General features: G+C 52.6%; 1 protein-coding gene across 5 annotated transcripts in view; it reads left to right on the plus strand.

Moving 5' to 3' along the window:
* Nucleotides 1-16,053, plus strand: part of Pde2a (phosphodiesterase 2A) — an 87,770-nt gene that overhangs the window by 58,618 nt on the left and 13,099 nt on the right. For 4 of the 5 annotated variants that reach the window (XM_041675958.1, XM_041675956.1, XM_041675960.1 and 1 more), the window contains 3 exons: nt 1,479-1,567; nt 12,352-12,461; nt 13,209-13,264. In XM_041675958.1, the coding sequence (XP_041531892.1) occupies nt 1,479-1,567; nt 12,352-12,461; nt 13,209-13,264 (255 nt within the window). Of the gene's footprint in view, nt 1-1,478; nt 1,568-12,351; nt 12,462-13,208; nt 13,269-16,053 lie in introns of all 5 variants that reach the window. The other variant, XM_041675957.1, reaches the window with a different exon arrangement.

Below are 16,053 nucleotides of genomic sequence, written 5' to 3' on the forward strand. Positions count from 1 at the left end.
GCTCAGACCCTCATCACCAAGGGGGCTCTGGATTGTCCCAGAGTCTGCCCTACCCTCCATCTTCTGGGTTCTGTAATTCCTACCCTACATCAGAACAACTGAACTCAGCTCAGAGTCACAGGAGGCCATGATAGGGATCTGTGGAACCCTCTGTGGAACATCTTGTGGTGGTAGGTTTGTGGTAGCGGGGTGTGGTGGCAGGGTTGTAGTGGCGGGGTTGTGGTTTCTCCCAGTGCACTGCGGACCCTGTACTTACTGAGGGGAGAGCCTTCAGCAGCTCCTCCTGACCTCCCTGTCACCCTCAGCAGAGAGGAGGCTTCCCCAGCTTCCTGAAGAGAGAGTGTGTCCAGCAGTCATGGGGATTGGCCAGGGCCTCTAAGGGTCCCCATGTGGGGAAGTAGATCTTTGTCTGTGAGACGGCCTGCAACCAAGGCTGATCTGTCCTAGGTGTAGGGAATATTTCTTAAGACGAGCCTCTTTGCCAGCACAAATAATTCCAATCAGACCAAGTTAGACCGAATAAAAGATGCCCACGTGTAATGCAGCGCTCCTGGATGGCGGGAAAAGCATGGCGAGGGGAGGAGAGCAGGAAAGACCACGCAAAGCTGGAGACCACACGTTCCCTTTCTGGGCAGCAGAGTAAATAGCCTGTGGGAGTGGTCCTAACCCTCCTGGGGAGGGGCCACTGCTTGGCGGGCTTTCCGGGAGGTGGAGTCTGGACCAAGGCAACTCCCAGGGGGGAAGGGACCCGAAATGGATGCCAGGGGCTGGGGTGCCGCTTTCAATCAATCATCCCAGACTCCTTGGATATAGGGGTGTTAGGTGGCTGGGTTCTCACTTTTGACCAAACACTAGGGAGAGAAAATTGCTGAATTAAAGACCTGACAGGCAGTACTTCCAGATCACTCTGAGCAATGGTTGATCTAAAATGCAAGCTTGCTGAGCCTCTGTTCCCAGCTGTTTCGAAGGCCCTTCAACCCCAGCCCTGCTCACCCCCAGCCAGGCGCTCTCTTGTACCCCTTCACCCCATTGTCAGGTCTGAAATGCTTCTTGCTCTCTGAGCCACTTGGCCTACCTGTGTCAGTCAGTTCCAAGTGGGTCCAGTCACAGCTAATGGACTGCTTCTTTTGGGAAACCCTCCAGGGCCCCGTAGAGCATGGGCACAATGCCCTGGCTGTGGTTTCCTGGCTAGGATCATGGCAGTGTTGAAAGGAGAGAGCATCCTAAGCGAGTGTGGCTTGCATGCCATACCAAGTATGGTTTGCCAAATGCCTGAGGCTGTAGTTCAATGTGGGGTGATTGGCTCACACCTTGGGTTTTGGGTGATAAGTAAGGAAAGCAGTTGATTCATCGATCTTGCCTGTCCAACTCCTTCGCAAACCACCAAGTTCTAGCCCCCAAGGCCCTGTGGCCTTGGCATGGACAGACTAGGGCTGGACAGTCTCTCTACAGGGTCTCACAAGTGCTTTTGGTCCTAGGAGACTGTCTACACCTACCTGCTGAATGGGGAGTCTAGGCTGATGAGTGAGGACCCCCCTCATGAGCTGCCACAGGAAGGAAAAATCCGGTAAGTCATTCTCTGCCTGTCCTCATGCTCTGGCTCCGACAAGAGGTCTCAGGGTTGAGGCACCTTCCAAGATCATCTGATCCACCTCCAACTCCAGCCTCCCAGCTAGAGAGGGTCCCCAGTTCAGGAGATGGGGTCCCTGTCCTGTGTTGGGGAAGTAGTGAGCAGGCAGGTTCTCTCTTGTCTAGTCCATTTCCATAGTTTCTTTTCCCATAGAGGTTCGGTTTTGTTTTGTTTTGAATACAAAGTCTCACCATGTAGCCCAGGCTGGTTTTGAACTTGCTTCAGCTTGCCAAGTGCTGGGGTTACAGATGGGATCCTTCATGTACAGCTCCCATAGAGTTGGGGATTGTTGTGGCTGTGCAGAGTGGAGTGGGAGGGGCCACAGCGTTTCTCAGTCCCCATCCCAGCATGCCGTGAGCATGACCGTGCGGCTTGGGATCCCAGTATGCAGGGAACACTCTGCACCTAAGATCAGAGAAAACGATCTGCAGAAGTTTCTGGACTGCTACTACCTAGATTCAGGCCCCACCTCCCTATGTGCCAGCTGCACATATAACCTTATGAAAACCAGACATCCCTTGTAGTGTGATTTCATTTTATTCTACTCTTTGGTGACATGGTGATAATAGCAGTACTTAGAGGGTTGTTGGGAGAATTAAATGATTGTGTTTAGTCTGCCATGGCTATCAGAATCCAGAGCTCAGCACCCCAGGGTCCCTGGTATCTCTGAGCTCAGTAAGCTCAGCTGCCTTATTTTCTCAGTAAGGACACTTTAAGAGACATGTTCAAGAACACAGGCCAGGTGTGAGGTCAAACTGAGATACAGTTCTCAGTGGGAGCAGGGAACACTGGGTCAGGAGCAGAGGGCACAGTGGGCACAGTGGGCACAGGGCGATGGAGCTGCTTCTGGAGGGCAGTATTCTTTTGGTTCAGGCATGCAGCTCTTTTGGTAGTACCTGGGCTGTTTCCCTGGCCACTCTTTGTCACAGAAGTCCTGGGAGAATTCTGCCTGGAGGTACGGGCTGTAAGATGGTGACTTGTCTCCTTGAGTTCCCCTTGTCAGCACAAGGAGTTGGCCCCTCCCACATTCCAGAGCCCTTCCCTTGGTCCTGTCTCTCTTTCAGTTTCTGCTCTCAGTGTTTCCCTGGAGGGTTGCTATGAATAAAGCCATAGACGCTCTAGCCTCTGTGTCCTATCTAGAGGTTCTTGCTTTGGACCGTCATGTAGTGTTGGCATCACCATTGGCAGGATCAGACCCCCTTCCTACTTTTGGGCAGTATTGACAGTTGAACACAGGGCCTCATGCATGCTGGGCAAGTACTCTGTTGGGTCTCATCCCCCAACCCACATGTTGATACTTTTGATTTTGTGACAGTCTCACCAAGTTGCCCAGGCTAGCCCAAGATAGCTTCACATATCTTCTCCTGACCTAACCACCAGGCCAGATCGTCTAAATCTTAAAGATAAAAAAGTTGTAATTTCCCTTTTCTCCTCTGAGCCAGCCCCTCCCACCCATAATTTTTCCTTTGATACTCGCTCACCTTTTCCAGGAAGTCTCCCAGCAGCCCGGGAAGGCGTTCCTGGGATTGGGAAGGTGTACAGAGTGGCCGACTCAGACGACAGGAGGGGCCTCCAATGGAGCTTGATCTCTCTAGCTCTCAGGCCAGGCTCCCTTGGGGAGTTGGTGGCATATGCATGCGGGCAGCTTGGAGGGACTCTGACCTTCTGCATCAGTGGCCTGTTCAGCATCCTTTCTACAATAGCTGCATATCCAGGAAAGCCTTTGGAAAGGAGAAGAAAAGGATTAAAAGTGAATGACCAAATGCAGTTAGCCCAGAACTCTGTTGTCAGAGTCCTCTTGTTCATTTCCCAGGTGCTCAGCCCCAAAATAATCACACAGAAACTGTGTTATTTAAATCACTGCTTGGCCCATTAGCTCTAGGGTTTTTTTGTTTTGTTTTGTTTTTTGGCTCTTACATATTAACTTAACCCATCTCCATTAATCTGTGTATCACCACGAGGCTGTGGCTTACCTGATAAAGTCCTAACGTCTGTCTCTGGTAGGGCTGCATGACTTCTCCCTGACTGCCTCCTTTTTCCCAGCATTCAGTTTAGTTTTCCCCACCTACCTCTATTCTTTTGCCCCATCACAGGCCGAGACAGTTTCTTTATTAACCAATGGTATTCACAGTATACAGAGGGGACTCCCACATCAGAGCTCCATGGAGATGGGAGGCTAGTCCCTGCTGGGACAGAAAGACCAGGGATTCCAGAAGGCAGAAAGGACAAGAGGATGGGGTAGTGGCATCTCAGAGCACAGAACGTAGCATGCAGTCAGGCCACTTAGGACTAGGGGCAGAGGCTCAGACCATGTATCTATTAGGAATATTCCTAAAAATGAGCCTCTCCGCTGATGCAAATAATCCCAATTAGATCAAATCAGGCCAAATTAAAAGATATCCAGGTTTACTTGGATGTCTGTGCTCTTGGGACCCAAGAGGGGAATGGAAAGCCGACAAGACCACCAAAGGGGAAGAGGGAGACCACGTGTTTATTTTCTGGGGAGCAGTTTAAATAGCCTGTGGGCGTGGTCTTGACCTTTCCTGGGAGGGGCCAAGGTTTGGCGGGCTCAGGGGAGGGGGCTTCCAAAGAGGGAGGCCAGAGGCTGGGATTACAGTCCAGACTCTTTGTATAAGGGATGACAGGAAGCTGAGGTGATACATATGACCAACAGTGTTCTCTTCTGGAGCCGATTCTGCCTGACCACACTTGTGTCTGGAGGCTGAGTGAGTTCATGTTCACCACTAGGGTTGATGGGCCCAAGGGTGGCCTGGGCACTGTTCTTGAATGTTTCCAGCAGAGTGAAGCTTGAGACCCAGACATGTGGAAGGCAGATAGGCCTGGATTCCAGCCTAGCCTCATCCCTGCCTCCGTGTGCCCCACCCTAAGTGCCTCCCTTTTGGCTCAGTAGCCTAGTGAACGGCAGGTGCTTGGCAGTGCCCAGTGATTGCTAGTTGTCCTATTCCCCAGCCCAGCTGAAGACTAACCTCGGTTGACCTTGAGAGAATGAGTGTCCTTTTGGCCTCACTCTTTTTCTGTGAAATGGGTGGACTAGGCTTCTCTCAGGTGTGAGCATCAGGGGTAGAGGATGCATGAACTGGCTGTGAGCAGCTCTGTGGGGAGCGGTGGGGGAGGGCTGCTGGCAGCTGCTGGAGGACAGACAGCAGCAGGCAGGACTGGAGACTGGATCATAAAGGCAGATAAGGCTGAGGTGAATGGGCCCACTCTGCAGGCGCTCCAATGTGGTTTGCCTCTGTTTCTTCCCATGCTTGCTTGTGTTCTCTTTGCTCCCTTGGATCATCTTTCCTGCTCACTGTCAGTACTTCATGAGACACGCAAAGGGATTCCCTGCTGCTGAGAAAGAGCCGATCTTCACAGAGGGGGTAGGTCACCGTGGCTCCCCAGGGAGAATCTGGCCTCAGAGGAGTCTGGGACTGGAAAGCAGGAGACTTGTGCTCCAGAGCAATGCAGCTGTGATGGCCATCTTATTGCTTTGTCCCTGGGACCCCTTTGCCCTTAGTTAAGATGGTAAGGTTGGCTCAGGTCCAACAGAAACCCTGGACTGGAGAGGAGAGAACCCTTGAAGCTTCCCATGCCAATCTCCTAGCCTGTTTCAGACCCCAACAAGACAGCTTCCTCTTAGTATCTGAAAACCTCAGATTTCCCACTGTCAGGGGCAGGAACTTCCGCCCCTCCAGCTGCAACTTTGTCGTATCCTTGGCTACCATTTGCAGTGTGTTTTCTCAGGGCAAACCTGGTCTCTTATCGTGGCAGAATCCCATTGTCCATCTGGTTTGTCTTGGAGGACACAGTGACAGTCTGTTCCCATTTCTGGAGTCTCATATTCTGGTGGAGGAGAGCCAGGTGCTGGCCTAGATCATAATTTGTCTTCAAGGGAGAGATGAATGGTCAGAGGGAGAAATGAGTATTCAGTGAGAGTGCAGGCTGAGGGATGGAGGCATAGTGAAGAGATGCAGGATCAGTGAGGGGTCGAGGGTCAGTGAAGGCATGGGGTTCAGTGAGGGATGCGGTTCAGTGAGGCCTGTGGTGGGGATGGAGCCTGGCCACACTGCATCCACTGGCAGCTTTCTTCTTTCTGTTCAGTCTGAGATCCCAGTCCACAGATGTGCTATCCACATTGAGGATGAGTTCCTACCTTAATGAACCCCATCCAGAACATTGCTCACATACACATGCCCAGGGATTTGTCTCCAAGGTGATTCCACGTCCTGTCAAGCTGAGAACCAATATGAACCATCACAGAGGCTGAGGGGTTGAGATCAGTGGGGGATCCAAACTGAGTTAGGGCGTTGAGGATAAGTTAAGTTGGGCTCTGTGGAGCCCTGAGTTCAATTCCCAGCAACCATGTGGTGGCTCACAACCATCTGTGATAAGATTTGGTGCCCTCTTCTGGCCTGCAGGCATACACGCAGACAGAATATTGTATACATAATAAATAAATATTTTAAAAAAGGAAGAAAAGACTCAACAAGGGGCACAGTGAGGGGTGGGGCACAGTGAGGGGTGGGGCACAGCGAGGGGTGGGGCACAGTGAGGGGTGGGGCACAGTGAGGGGTGGGGCACAGTGAGGGGTGGGGCACAGTGAGAGGTGGGGCACAGTGAGAGGTGGGGCACAGTGAGAGGTGGGGCACAGCGAGGGGTGGGGCACAGTGAGAGGTGGGGCACAGCGAGGGGTGGGGCACAGTGAGGGGTGGGACACAGTGAGAGGTGGGGCACAGTGAGGGGTGGGACACAGTGAGGGGTGGGACACAGTGAGGGAGTAGGGTGCAGTGAGAGGTGGGGCACAGCGAGGGGTGGGGCACAGCGAGGGGTGGGACACAGTGAGGGAGTAGGGTGCAGTGAGGGGTGGGGCACAGTGAGGGGTGGGACACAGTGAGGGAGTGGGGCACAGTGAGGGGGTGGGGCACAGTGAGGGGGTGTGACACAGCGAGGGGTGGGACACAGCGAGGGGTGGGACACAGTAAGTTGTGGGACACAGTGAGGGGATGGGGCACAGTGAGGGGGTGGGACACAGTGAGGGGTGGAACACAGTGAGGGGTAGGGCACAGTGAGGGGGTGGGTCACAGTGAGGGGTGGGACACAGTGAGGGGTGGGGCACAGTGAGGGGTGGGACACAGTGAGGGGTGGGACACAGTGAGGGGTGGGGCACAGTGAGGGGTGGGTCACAGTGAGGGGTGGGACACAGTGAGGGGTGGGGCACAGTGAGGGGTGGGACACAGTGAGGGGTGGGGCACAGTTAGGGGTGGGACACAGTGAGTTGTGGGACACAGTGAGGGGGTGGGGCACAGTGAGGGGGTGGGACACAGCGAGGGGTGGGACACAGTGAGGGGTGGGGCACAGTGAGGGGGTGGGACACAGTGAGGGGTGGGGCACAGTGAGGGGGTGGGACACAGTGAGGGGTGGGACACAGTGAGGGGTGGGGCACAGTGAGGGGTGGGGCACAGTGAGGGGTGGGGCACAGTTGGAATGTAGGATCATCAGTAAGGAGAAAGGATCAAGGAGTTGAATGGGTCAGTGAGAAGTAGGAATTTGTGGGAAAGGGTTCATTTGAGAGTGGGGTCAGTGTGACGCTTGGGTGCTCAGTTAGGGTGGAGCCCAGTGAGGGAACAGGCAGGGGCAGGTGTTAGAAAGGAGGAGACTGAGGAGGACGCAGGAGCCTGGCCACGTGGCCCTTTTCCAGGCTGTTGACCTTACCAACACGCAGCTTTCCCATCTTTCTCCATTAAACAAATAGCCGTTAAAGGAACGGAACTGTCATAAACCCCACGCCCATTCCTCTCTGCACTCTGCCCATCTGTCTTTCCTTCAGTGGAGTAGGCCATGACCACCCTGGCACCGAGACCGAGTCACTGAAACTCAACCTGGGCAGTGGGACGTGGGGGATTGAGTCCCATGCCCCCGGTCCTCATCATCAGCCTGAAAGATGGCAGGGGGGTGGTGAGAAGAGGCAGGAGGCTCTGCGAGGGAAGGGGAGGGAAGAGCTTGGGGTCTGGCAATCTCACCGCCCTTATTTATAGTCTGCGAGCACCCACTCTGGGGAGGGTGTGACCAAGTGTGTATAACATGCCCCTGCCTGGAGCTGTGTGCTGTGACAGGACCAGGGAGGACAGAATTAAGCAAGGTGCCCTAACTTGCTAAGAGTTCAGGATTTGGGTGTCACTGGTGCTTGGTAAAGGCCTGGTTCCAGTCAGAGCTGCTCTTTCTCAGCCTGCCTTTCCTCTTTGGTCCAAAGGCCATCGAGACCTGATTCTGGTGTCAATATTCTTTCTCAAGAGAGAGCTGTACTTAGCTAGACAACTTGAAGGATCTGCAGCCATACTCAACCATGTCTTTTCTGGTCTGCCCAGGATCAAGGCCAGCGTCCCAGGGCCCCAGCTCTCCCTGGCCTTGCCTTCTGCTGTCCAGCCGACTTTCCAGTAGGCATATGCTCCTCTCCCCTTTGAGCCTTCATGCATTCGGTTTTCTCTGCCCAGTCATCCTAGTGTGTCTGTCTGGATGACCTCTGTGTGTCCTTCAGAACTCGGGCATCTTCTTCAGAAGCCTTTTCTGAGCCCACGTCCATCCCACACGCTCTTCTTCATCCCTTTGTCACAGTCTGGAGTCTAACTCCATTGCGGATCTGTCTCTACATGGTGCTGGGATCCCTGAATGAATGACACATGTTACACACATTACTGAGGGGCCTGAGGAAAAGAGAGGCGCTGGGACAGTTCACAGGTGAATCCCCGGAGATGGAATCCCAGGTGGTGGAGAAGATAAATGCCGGCTGAAATAGCTCTACTGCACTTCAGGAACATCCAGAATGCCCGGTACCTCCAGGTAGCCTCTGAGTTTCTCGAGTCTCCTGAGGCTGTGGGCACAGGATTCTGGGGGGTGGATACAGTTGCAACTAGGAATAGGAAGCAGGATAGCCCAGGCTAGTGGGCGAGGTTTCACAGTTTACTGAGCAGCAATGCAGGAACCTTCACCCCACTGTCGCTTCCAGCATGCCTGAGGCCAACCAACAGGAGTTTGAACTCCCAAGAAGCCCCAGCCTTCATCGATTCAGTCAACAGGAAAGGTGGCTCCCATTGCCCTTCTGCCACCCTTCTTTCAGGCAGTTGGAACAGCCAAGAATTGGCTCCCATCACTCAGGGGCCTCAGAGGCTCTGGGTGTGAAAGACAGCAGACGGGAGACACACTGGCTCTTATAGATTCTGAACTGGTCAGAAGGGCCAGGAGGGAATGAGTCTCGTTCAGAATACGCTGTGACCTTGGAAGAGATGCCCCACCTCTGTGGTCCTTGATTTCTCCAGCAGCTGTGACCTCCTGACTTGGTGACTTGCAGGCCACCCCCTCCCTTTCCTCATCTGATCTGTGCTGTACTCCCCTTCATGCTCCGGAGTTCCAGCTTCTCTTCTCTCCAGGCCAAGCAGTTCTTATAAACACAATAAGGGGAAATAGCCTGAGAGATGAGGAGCCCGGGGAAATTAATCATCAGGGAGGGACATTTGCTGAAAAATCAGGTACTTAATAAGCAGGAAGAGCCAGAGGCCTGGGGGGAGATGGTGTGTGTGGAGGGCAGGAGAAATTTGTTCTTCTCGCAGCGAACCTCTTGCCTGAGTTCCCACCTCCATATACGCCAGACCCCTGCTTGAGGCTGGCGCTCCACATGTCTTTGGGATTGTCCGAGCAGAATGACTAACCCAAAATCTGGGACCAGCTGCCTGGGTTCAGAGCTTCATTCTTCCACTTATTAGCTACATGACCACAGACAGATCGCTTAACCTGTCTATACTTTATCTTCTCTACTTCAAAACAGAGATGACAACCATTTTTAATCCCTGGAGATCTAGGGATTCTGAGTTAATATGCGATGGTTAATCTTCATTGCCGACTTTTTTGGTGTTGGAATCACCTAGGAAACAGTGGCGGATGTGTCGGTGAGGGTGTTTCTGGAGAGGTTCAGCAGGGAGTGAAGATCTGCTCTGAATGTGGGCACCACCATCACAGAGGCTACTTGAGGGGGAAGATCAGTGGGGGATGGAAACTAAGTTAGGGCATGGAGAGTAAAGGAAGTGGTCAGAGGGGTGGACATAGTGAGGGGACGAGGCTCAGTGGGAAAGAAGGATCAGTAAGGAGAAGGGCTATGGGATGAAGCCCTGCACTAAATATGAACATGAGAAAGCGCTGAACATCAGCATTCACCTTTCTCAGCTCCCTGACTATGATACAGTTCAACCAGTTACCTTAAATTCCTGCTGCAGCAAAATGTGCTTCCCCACACCTGCCCCCCACCACCAAAGTGTGTGCCAAAACAAACCCTTCTTTCTTTAAGTTGTTTTTCATGGGTATTTTGTCACAGAAAGGAAAAGAAGTTCATATAAAAATTGGTACCAGAAGTGGGGTCATTGCTGTAATAAACCTGATCGTGTCGTTTGTCAGTCTTTAGAACCACTCTGTGCGAAGCACGAGGGCTATTTTTGGAGCTAGGAGTTAGAGAAGCACTAGAATGTTCTAATAGGAGCTTAACAGACCATGTGTAATGGACTTGTGCAAATGTGTAAGACAAGAATTCCAGGAGAAATGTAATCAATGAAGGTTTGTATCACATGATTTCAAGAATGAGGAGTCTATTGGGAACTGAACTCCTTCGTCTTATATCCTATAAATAATCTGGAAACGTCCAGGCTGTGGAATAGTTATTGCTCACTGCGTTTATGGAGGTTTAGAATGAGAAGTCAAAGCAGAAATATATGGAAAATGTGCAATCTATCAAGGAAAGGAATGTGAATGTGGTGGTTAAAGTCATAGACAGCAGGTGCCGACAGGTGTCTACCGGGTTAAGAGGTTTGCATCATTTGGGTGCCGACAGGTGTCTACCGGGTTAAGAGGTTTGCATCGTTAAGCAGAACCATTTCACTTTGCACCAAGCTAGTAGGAAATGTTGTCTGAAAGCTAAACCATACCTACTGGAAGCTCCAGGTTTTAAAAATGCAGATTCGTTTGAAGGGAACGTAATTGAACGGAGATGCCACTGAAGGGTTCTTGGCCAAAGAACACCTGCACAGGGAAACATTTTCCTGACCGAGCCACCGAAGTGCACAAAGGTTAGCTCCTCCAGCTGTGGTGGAAATGGACCGGACTCTGTCATCAGCAGATATCGGAACTTCAGGGGACATCCATACTGTGTGTCTGCCACGTGTAAAATGTAAGAGTCATAGGACCATGTGCATCTGAACCAAGCTTCCAGAAAGCCTCTGAGTTCAGGTCTATTCCCTGCAAGAGGGACCCAAGAGGTCACTGCATGGACTCTGCAAGTGAAGCCCGTGTTTTAAGGAGACCCTAGGATGTAGAGTAATGTGAGGAATACCCACCAAGAGAAACACCAGTCATGACATTGAGCCAGTTCAAGGAAGAGGATATTTGTGATGCAGGTGTTAGAACTGGAGGGGTGAGGCGACCCCAGACTGTAGACACTCGGGTATCACCTTTGATGCTGTGGCGTTGAGATCTGGGCCTTGCTCTGTTGAGTGCTCCGTCTCACTTTGGTCTGACCTTTTCTTCTAGTCCTTCTTTTTGGAACGGGAAGACTTATTCTGTGCTGCTGTATGTTGGAAGTCTGTGACATGCTGTTTGATTTTACAGTGGCTTACAGTTCAGATATTGCCTCGAACCTCAGATCAGACTTCAAATTTTGAGTTTTTGAATAATGTAAGGATGTTCAGAATTTTTGAGGACTCTTACATATAAACTACGTACACTTTCCATTATGAGGTGGCCTTTGAGGATCAGAGGGAGAGTATTATGATTTAAAGGGATGCACTTGGGCAGCAAGTGGCTTGTCATAGCTAATCTTCACTGTCAGCTTAACTGGATTTGGAAGCACATAGGAGACCCACCTCTGTATAAGACGTTTAATCAAAGGGGGAAGATGCACCCCTTGGGCTCGGACCCAAGCTGAATTTTTAAAAAAGAAAAAGTGGGAAGTCAAGTTAAACATCAGTATTCATCTCTTTCTTCTTTCTGACTGTGGGTGCAACTGCCCCAGGCTTCTGTGGCCACAGCCACCCTCACTGCTGCGCCTTCCCTGCCACCATGGACCCGCACCCTCAAACATAAACCAAAATAAAACCTTCCTTGCTTGAGCTGCTTTTGTCAAGTGTTTTGTGACAGCGTCAGGAAAGGCAGCGTGTTCACGGTCTGTGTTGGATTGCTTGGTGCTGTCTGACTGTAATGGCGCACAGGGAATGTCCGGTGGCCGCTGGGCGCTTCCTGTGCACTCTCCCTCTCGTGCTTAGCACTAAAGCTTGTTCACCAGATGGGATATTCCTCCTGGGATGCTCAGGGAGGGCAGTTTGCTCACCTGAGGTCAAATAGCAAGGGTGGGCTATGACTCCACAGTGCTGGCTGTGAGCCCCCGCTGTCCCTCTCCTCTGTTACCCAAGGGTCTGCCCTGGGCCTTTCCCACATCTGCAAGAGACATGGAAGGCTGTGACTGCGAGTCCTCCTACACGGGGTGGGGGCGGGGCAGGGTGGGGTGGGGACGGGGCAGGGTCCCACCCTCATTTTGACCCTCCTTATGTCTACCGTGAGACAAATCATCTAGATGCTTGCATGTGCTAAGGGTTCAGCCTGTTTGTATCCTCCAGGCTGCTGGGGATGGGTCCTACTCCTCTTCCATCCAGGGCCTGAGAGGTGAGCCCATATCTTATTTTCAGAGAGGCTGTGATCTCTGGGAAGCGGCTGAGCTGCAATGGACTGGGCCCCTCGGACCTGCTAGGAAAGCCCCTGACTAGGCTGCTGGCTCCGCTGGCTCCTGGCACCCAAGGTAAGGGCTGAGAATGGACAGGGACGGGGAAGGCTGTGGTTCTTGTCTGCTCTCATCCTGTCTCCCTTTGCTCCGCATCTCCAGCCACCTACTTCTCTAACACGATGCTAGTCTCCCCGAACCTCAGTTTCCTGACTGCAGAGTGGGCCGGCGGTGCCTCTTGAGGGGATGTTCTGAGGCACATGTTAGGGTCTGGCACCTACCAGGTTTCGGTGACTGATGACTGCTGTCCTATGTGCTTGCGCCTGTTGCCAGATGGGCTGGAGTTGTCACGCTCTCTGTCGCTGGCTGTCCGTGTCTGTTTCTTGTCCTCTCCATGCCCCTGTCCGCCATGTCTCTCTAGGTCTGTGTCCTCTGTCTCGATGTGGAAATTCACAAGACTGGGAGTCAGGAGGCCTGACTTGCTGAGTGATCTTGGGCAAGTCACTTCCCCTTTCTGGACCTCAGCTCCCTAGGACAGGATGCTCAGTCTTACCTGCCTCCCTCCCACCTTCTCTCCCAGGGTTTCTGGGAGAATCACAAGAAAGATGTCAAGTGAGGGGGATTTCCTTCTATTTAGGGGTTGTCGCTATGGTTATTTTTGTCACTGACTCAGGTCCGCTCTCTGTCTCACCAGGCCTCTGGGTCTCTGTGTCTTTGTCCCAGCCTCTCTGTCTGCATCTTTGTCTCCTTCCCTGGGTCCTTACTCAGTATCTCTGGGCCTCACTGGGCCTGCAGGACCACCTCATTGCCCTCTCCCCCCTTCAGTGCTGATCATACCCCTGGTGGACAAGGAGGCTGGAACTGTGGCAGCTGTCATCTTGGTAAGAGCCTGCCCATGTGGCTGGGTTGGGGGTAGGATGGGAAGAGGAAAGCAGGTGGAACATCTGTGTCTGGAGCCTGCCTCTGTGTGTGTGTGTGTATGCATGCATGCATGCATGCATGTGTGTTTGTGTGTGTGCGTGCATATGTGTCTGTGTGTGTGTGCATGCGAGGGAGAGGAGGGCTTCACCAGAGCCCAGATCAATTTTACAGCTCAGTGCTGGAGCTCACCCTGGCAGGAAGAACCCTCTGGTGCACTGGGTAATCCAAGCTCCATTGAGACCTAGCCTCAAACTCTGGATGGGTTATGGGTGGTGTCTAAGATGACAGGGACACAGTGAGGTGAGTGACCAAAAGACACAGAAAGGGCACCGGTGAATGCGAGGCTGCCACCATTGGAGACACAGGCAGTTTAAGTATCAGAACTGCTGGAGCTGGGGACTTAAGGAGAGGTGGGTGTCCCTGGGGGAGCTGCATGGGCGACAACCAGGAACCAAGATGCCCCTTGAAGCTGTGAACTAGACAAAAGAGAAGAGGCCTCCCTTAGAGGTCTCAGAGAAGCATGGAACCTCAAGGGGTTTTTCCCTGGGCTGCTGGCTGCTCTGCCGGTCACAGGTCTCCCAGGCTCCTGCTTCCCAGCTCCTTGGAAAGGTGGTTGGGTCAGCAGATGCTCCTTTCCTCTTCTGAGCCCTTTTCCCACGTGGAAATAGAAGTGAAAATCCTTGTCCTATCCCAGGAAAAGGTTTGCACCCCAAGTCACAGTTCTGGGAATCTGCCAGCGTCAGCGTGGCGCCGCCTGGGACAAATAAACTGGGCACCAAGGGACTCCTCCCGACCTCATTAAAAGGGAATTAAAGGTTTCCGAGGCGCCTGACCTTTCCTGAGCTATAGGGCAGACAGTGGGAGTGGAGGGGCAGCCACCAGCTGGAATGGGTGCCGGGCTGGACTCCCTGACAGTAAGCCCCATCTGCCTCTGGGAGGGATCTCAGAACCTTCCAGTATGTGCGCCCCTGACCCCACTTCTTACCCTGTTTCTTGGGGAGTCTGACAAGAGTAAGGGGCATTACAGAGGTTGGCTGCTCTAGCCAGGAGTGGGGGCGCAGTGACTTCAGCACACGTCTGTAGACAGAACAGGGTCTAGAGGTGCCAGACTCCTTGCCAGTCTGCCCGTCTTCACTTCGATACAGTGAAAACTGGGTGGAAGAAAAGCATCTCCCCAAGGTGAAGACATTCAGGAAGTTATTCATCGTGGTGACAGCGTGCCTGCCATGTCACCTTGCCTAGCATTGGCCCAGGAGTCTTGTTTTCTGAAGAGGGGAAACCCTAGTGTAAGCTTAATTCAGCCAGCCACCGGCTGGGTGCCGGAACAAGACATGTCTACTTTTTGGAGCTCTCAGTTTGGGGACAGGAGAGACACCTTCAAGCCACCACAAGCCAAATGAAATAATTGCTGCCAGCTGGTGCTCTGGTGGCAGAAGCTGGAGCAGCAAGGGAAGTCCCGCAGTGAGGGAGCCTTTGAGTGAGCTCTTGGGTGTAGGTGGGAAGCAGAGAAGGGGAAGGGCAGCGGGAACAGCATGGGGAAAGGCAAGTGGGGACGAGGTGGCGCTCAGGGAGGCTGACGTGTGGGGTGTGACCCACCAGCGAAGATGTCACGTGAGGTACAGACGTTCCTGACAGACATCCCCTCATCGCCCCAGATACTCTGACAGTGAATTTAGAGCATTTCACCATCCAATTCTCCTCTCAGCCTGGAGCTTTCCAGTCAGAAACACACTTCTTTGGATGCCTGCTCCCCAAGGCACACACATCTGACAGCTGCTCCCACGGTCGCAGGATGTTGTATCCTCCGGCAGCTATGGGGTACCCAGCTGCTACCCAGTCCTGAAGGTAGCCTGAGCAGAAGGAAGAGGGGGTGCAAATCATCACTCCCTCCTTGATAACTCCAACTTTTACCTGGTTTCTGTTGGTGGTGCCCACTGTCTTCACACACACATGCATGCACACACGCACGTGCATACCTATCCATCCAACACCTTTCTATTAGGTGTCAAGAGCTGTGTGCTATGCCCTGGAACACAGACATGACTGAAATAGAGCATGAGTTTCTGCTTTGAGCCCTGGAGGGCATGCCACAGGTGATGGAAGTAAGGGGAGAACTGAAAGCGAGGGTCGGATCTAGCCAGGAGACCAGGGAGTCCCCTGAGGAGCAGTGGGCTTCAATGGAGCTGCAGTCAGTGGGGGACTTGCTAAGAAATGTGCATCTGGGCTGGAGACATGGCTCAGTGGTTAAGAGCATTGCCTGCTCTTCCAGAGGTCCTGAGTTCAGTTCCCGGCAACCACATGGTGGCTCACAACCATCTGTAAAAGTGGTCTGGTGCCCTCTTCTGGCCTGCAGACATGCACACAGACAGAATACTGTATACAAAATAAATAAATAAATATATAAAAAAAAGAAATGTGCAGTCTAGGTGCGCGTGCTCGGCTGTGTGCCTGAGTTTGAGCTTTCACAGCTCAGTTCAATCGCCATGATTGCAGACTCTTGATGTGGAAAGTCTCTTACTCTGTTTTTCAGTTCTGGGATAACAAGTTCCTTTGAGAAGTGGGTGGCTCTTGGTTTCTGGCATATGATGCATGATTTGTGCCTGTTCCCCCTCCCCAAGCTGTGCCTGTTAGCTCCTTGCATGACAATAGGGCATTCATGCCATTAGTCATGTTGAATTTGATGAGGGTGGGCCTGGTAGCCTGGCCAGGTTTTTAATTCTTTCTAAACACTGGTGCCCACTGATCAGTA

Source organism: Microtus oregoni, unplaced genomic scaffold, assembly GCF_018167655.1.
Source record: "Microtus oregoni isolate MIOR12 unplaced genomic scaffold, Mior012 000027F_ref0000203, whole genome shotgun sequence".
NCBI classification, from domain to species: Eukaryota; Metazoa; Chordata; class Mammalia; order Rodentia; family Cricetidae; genus Microtus; species Microtus oregoni.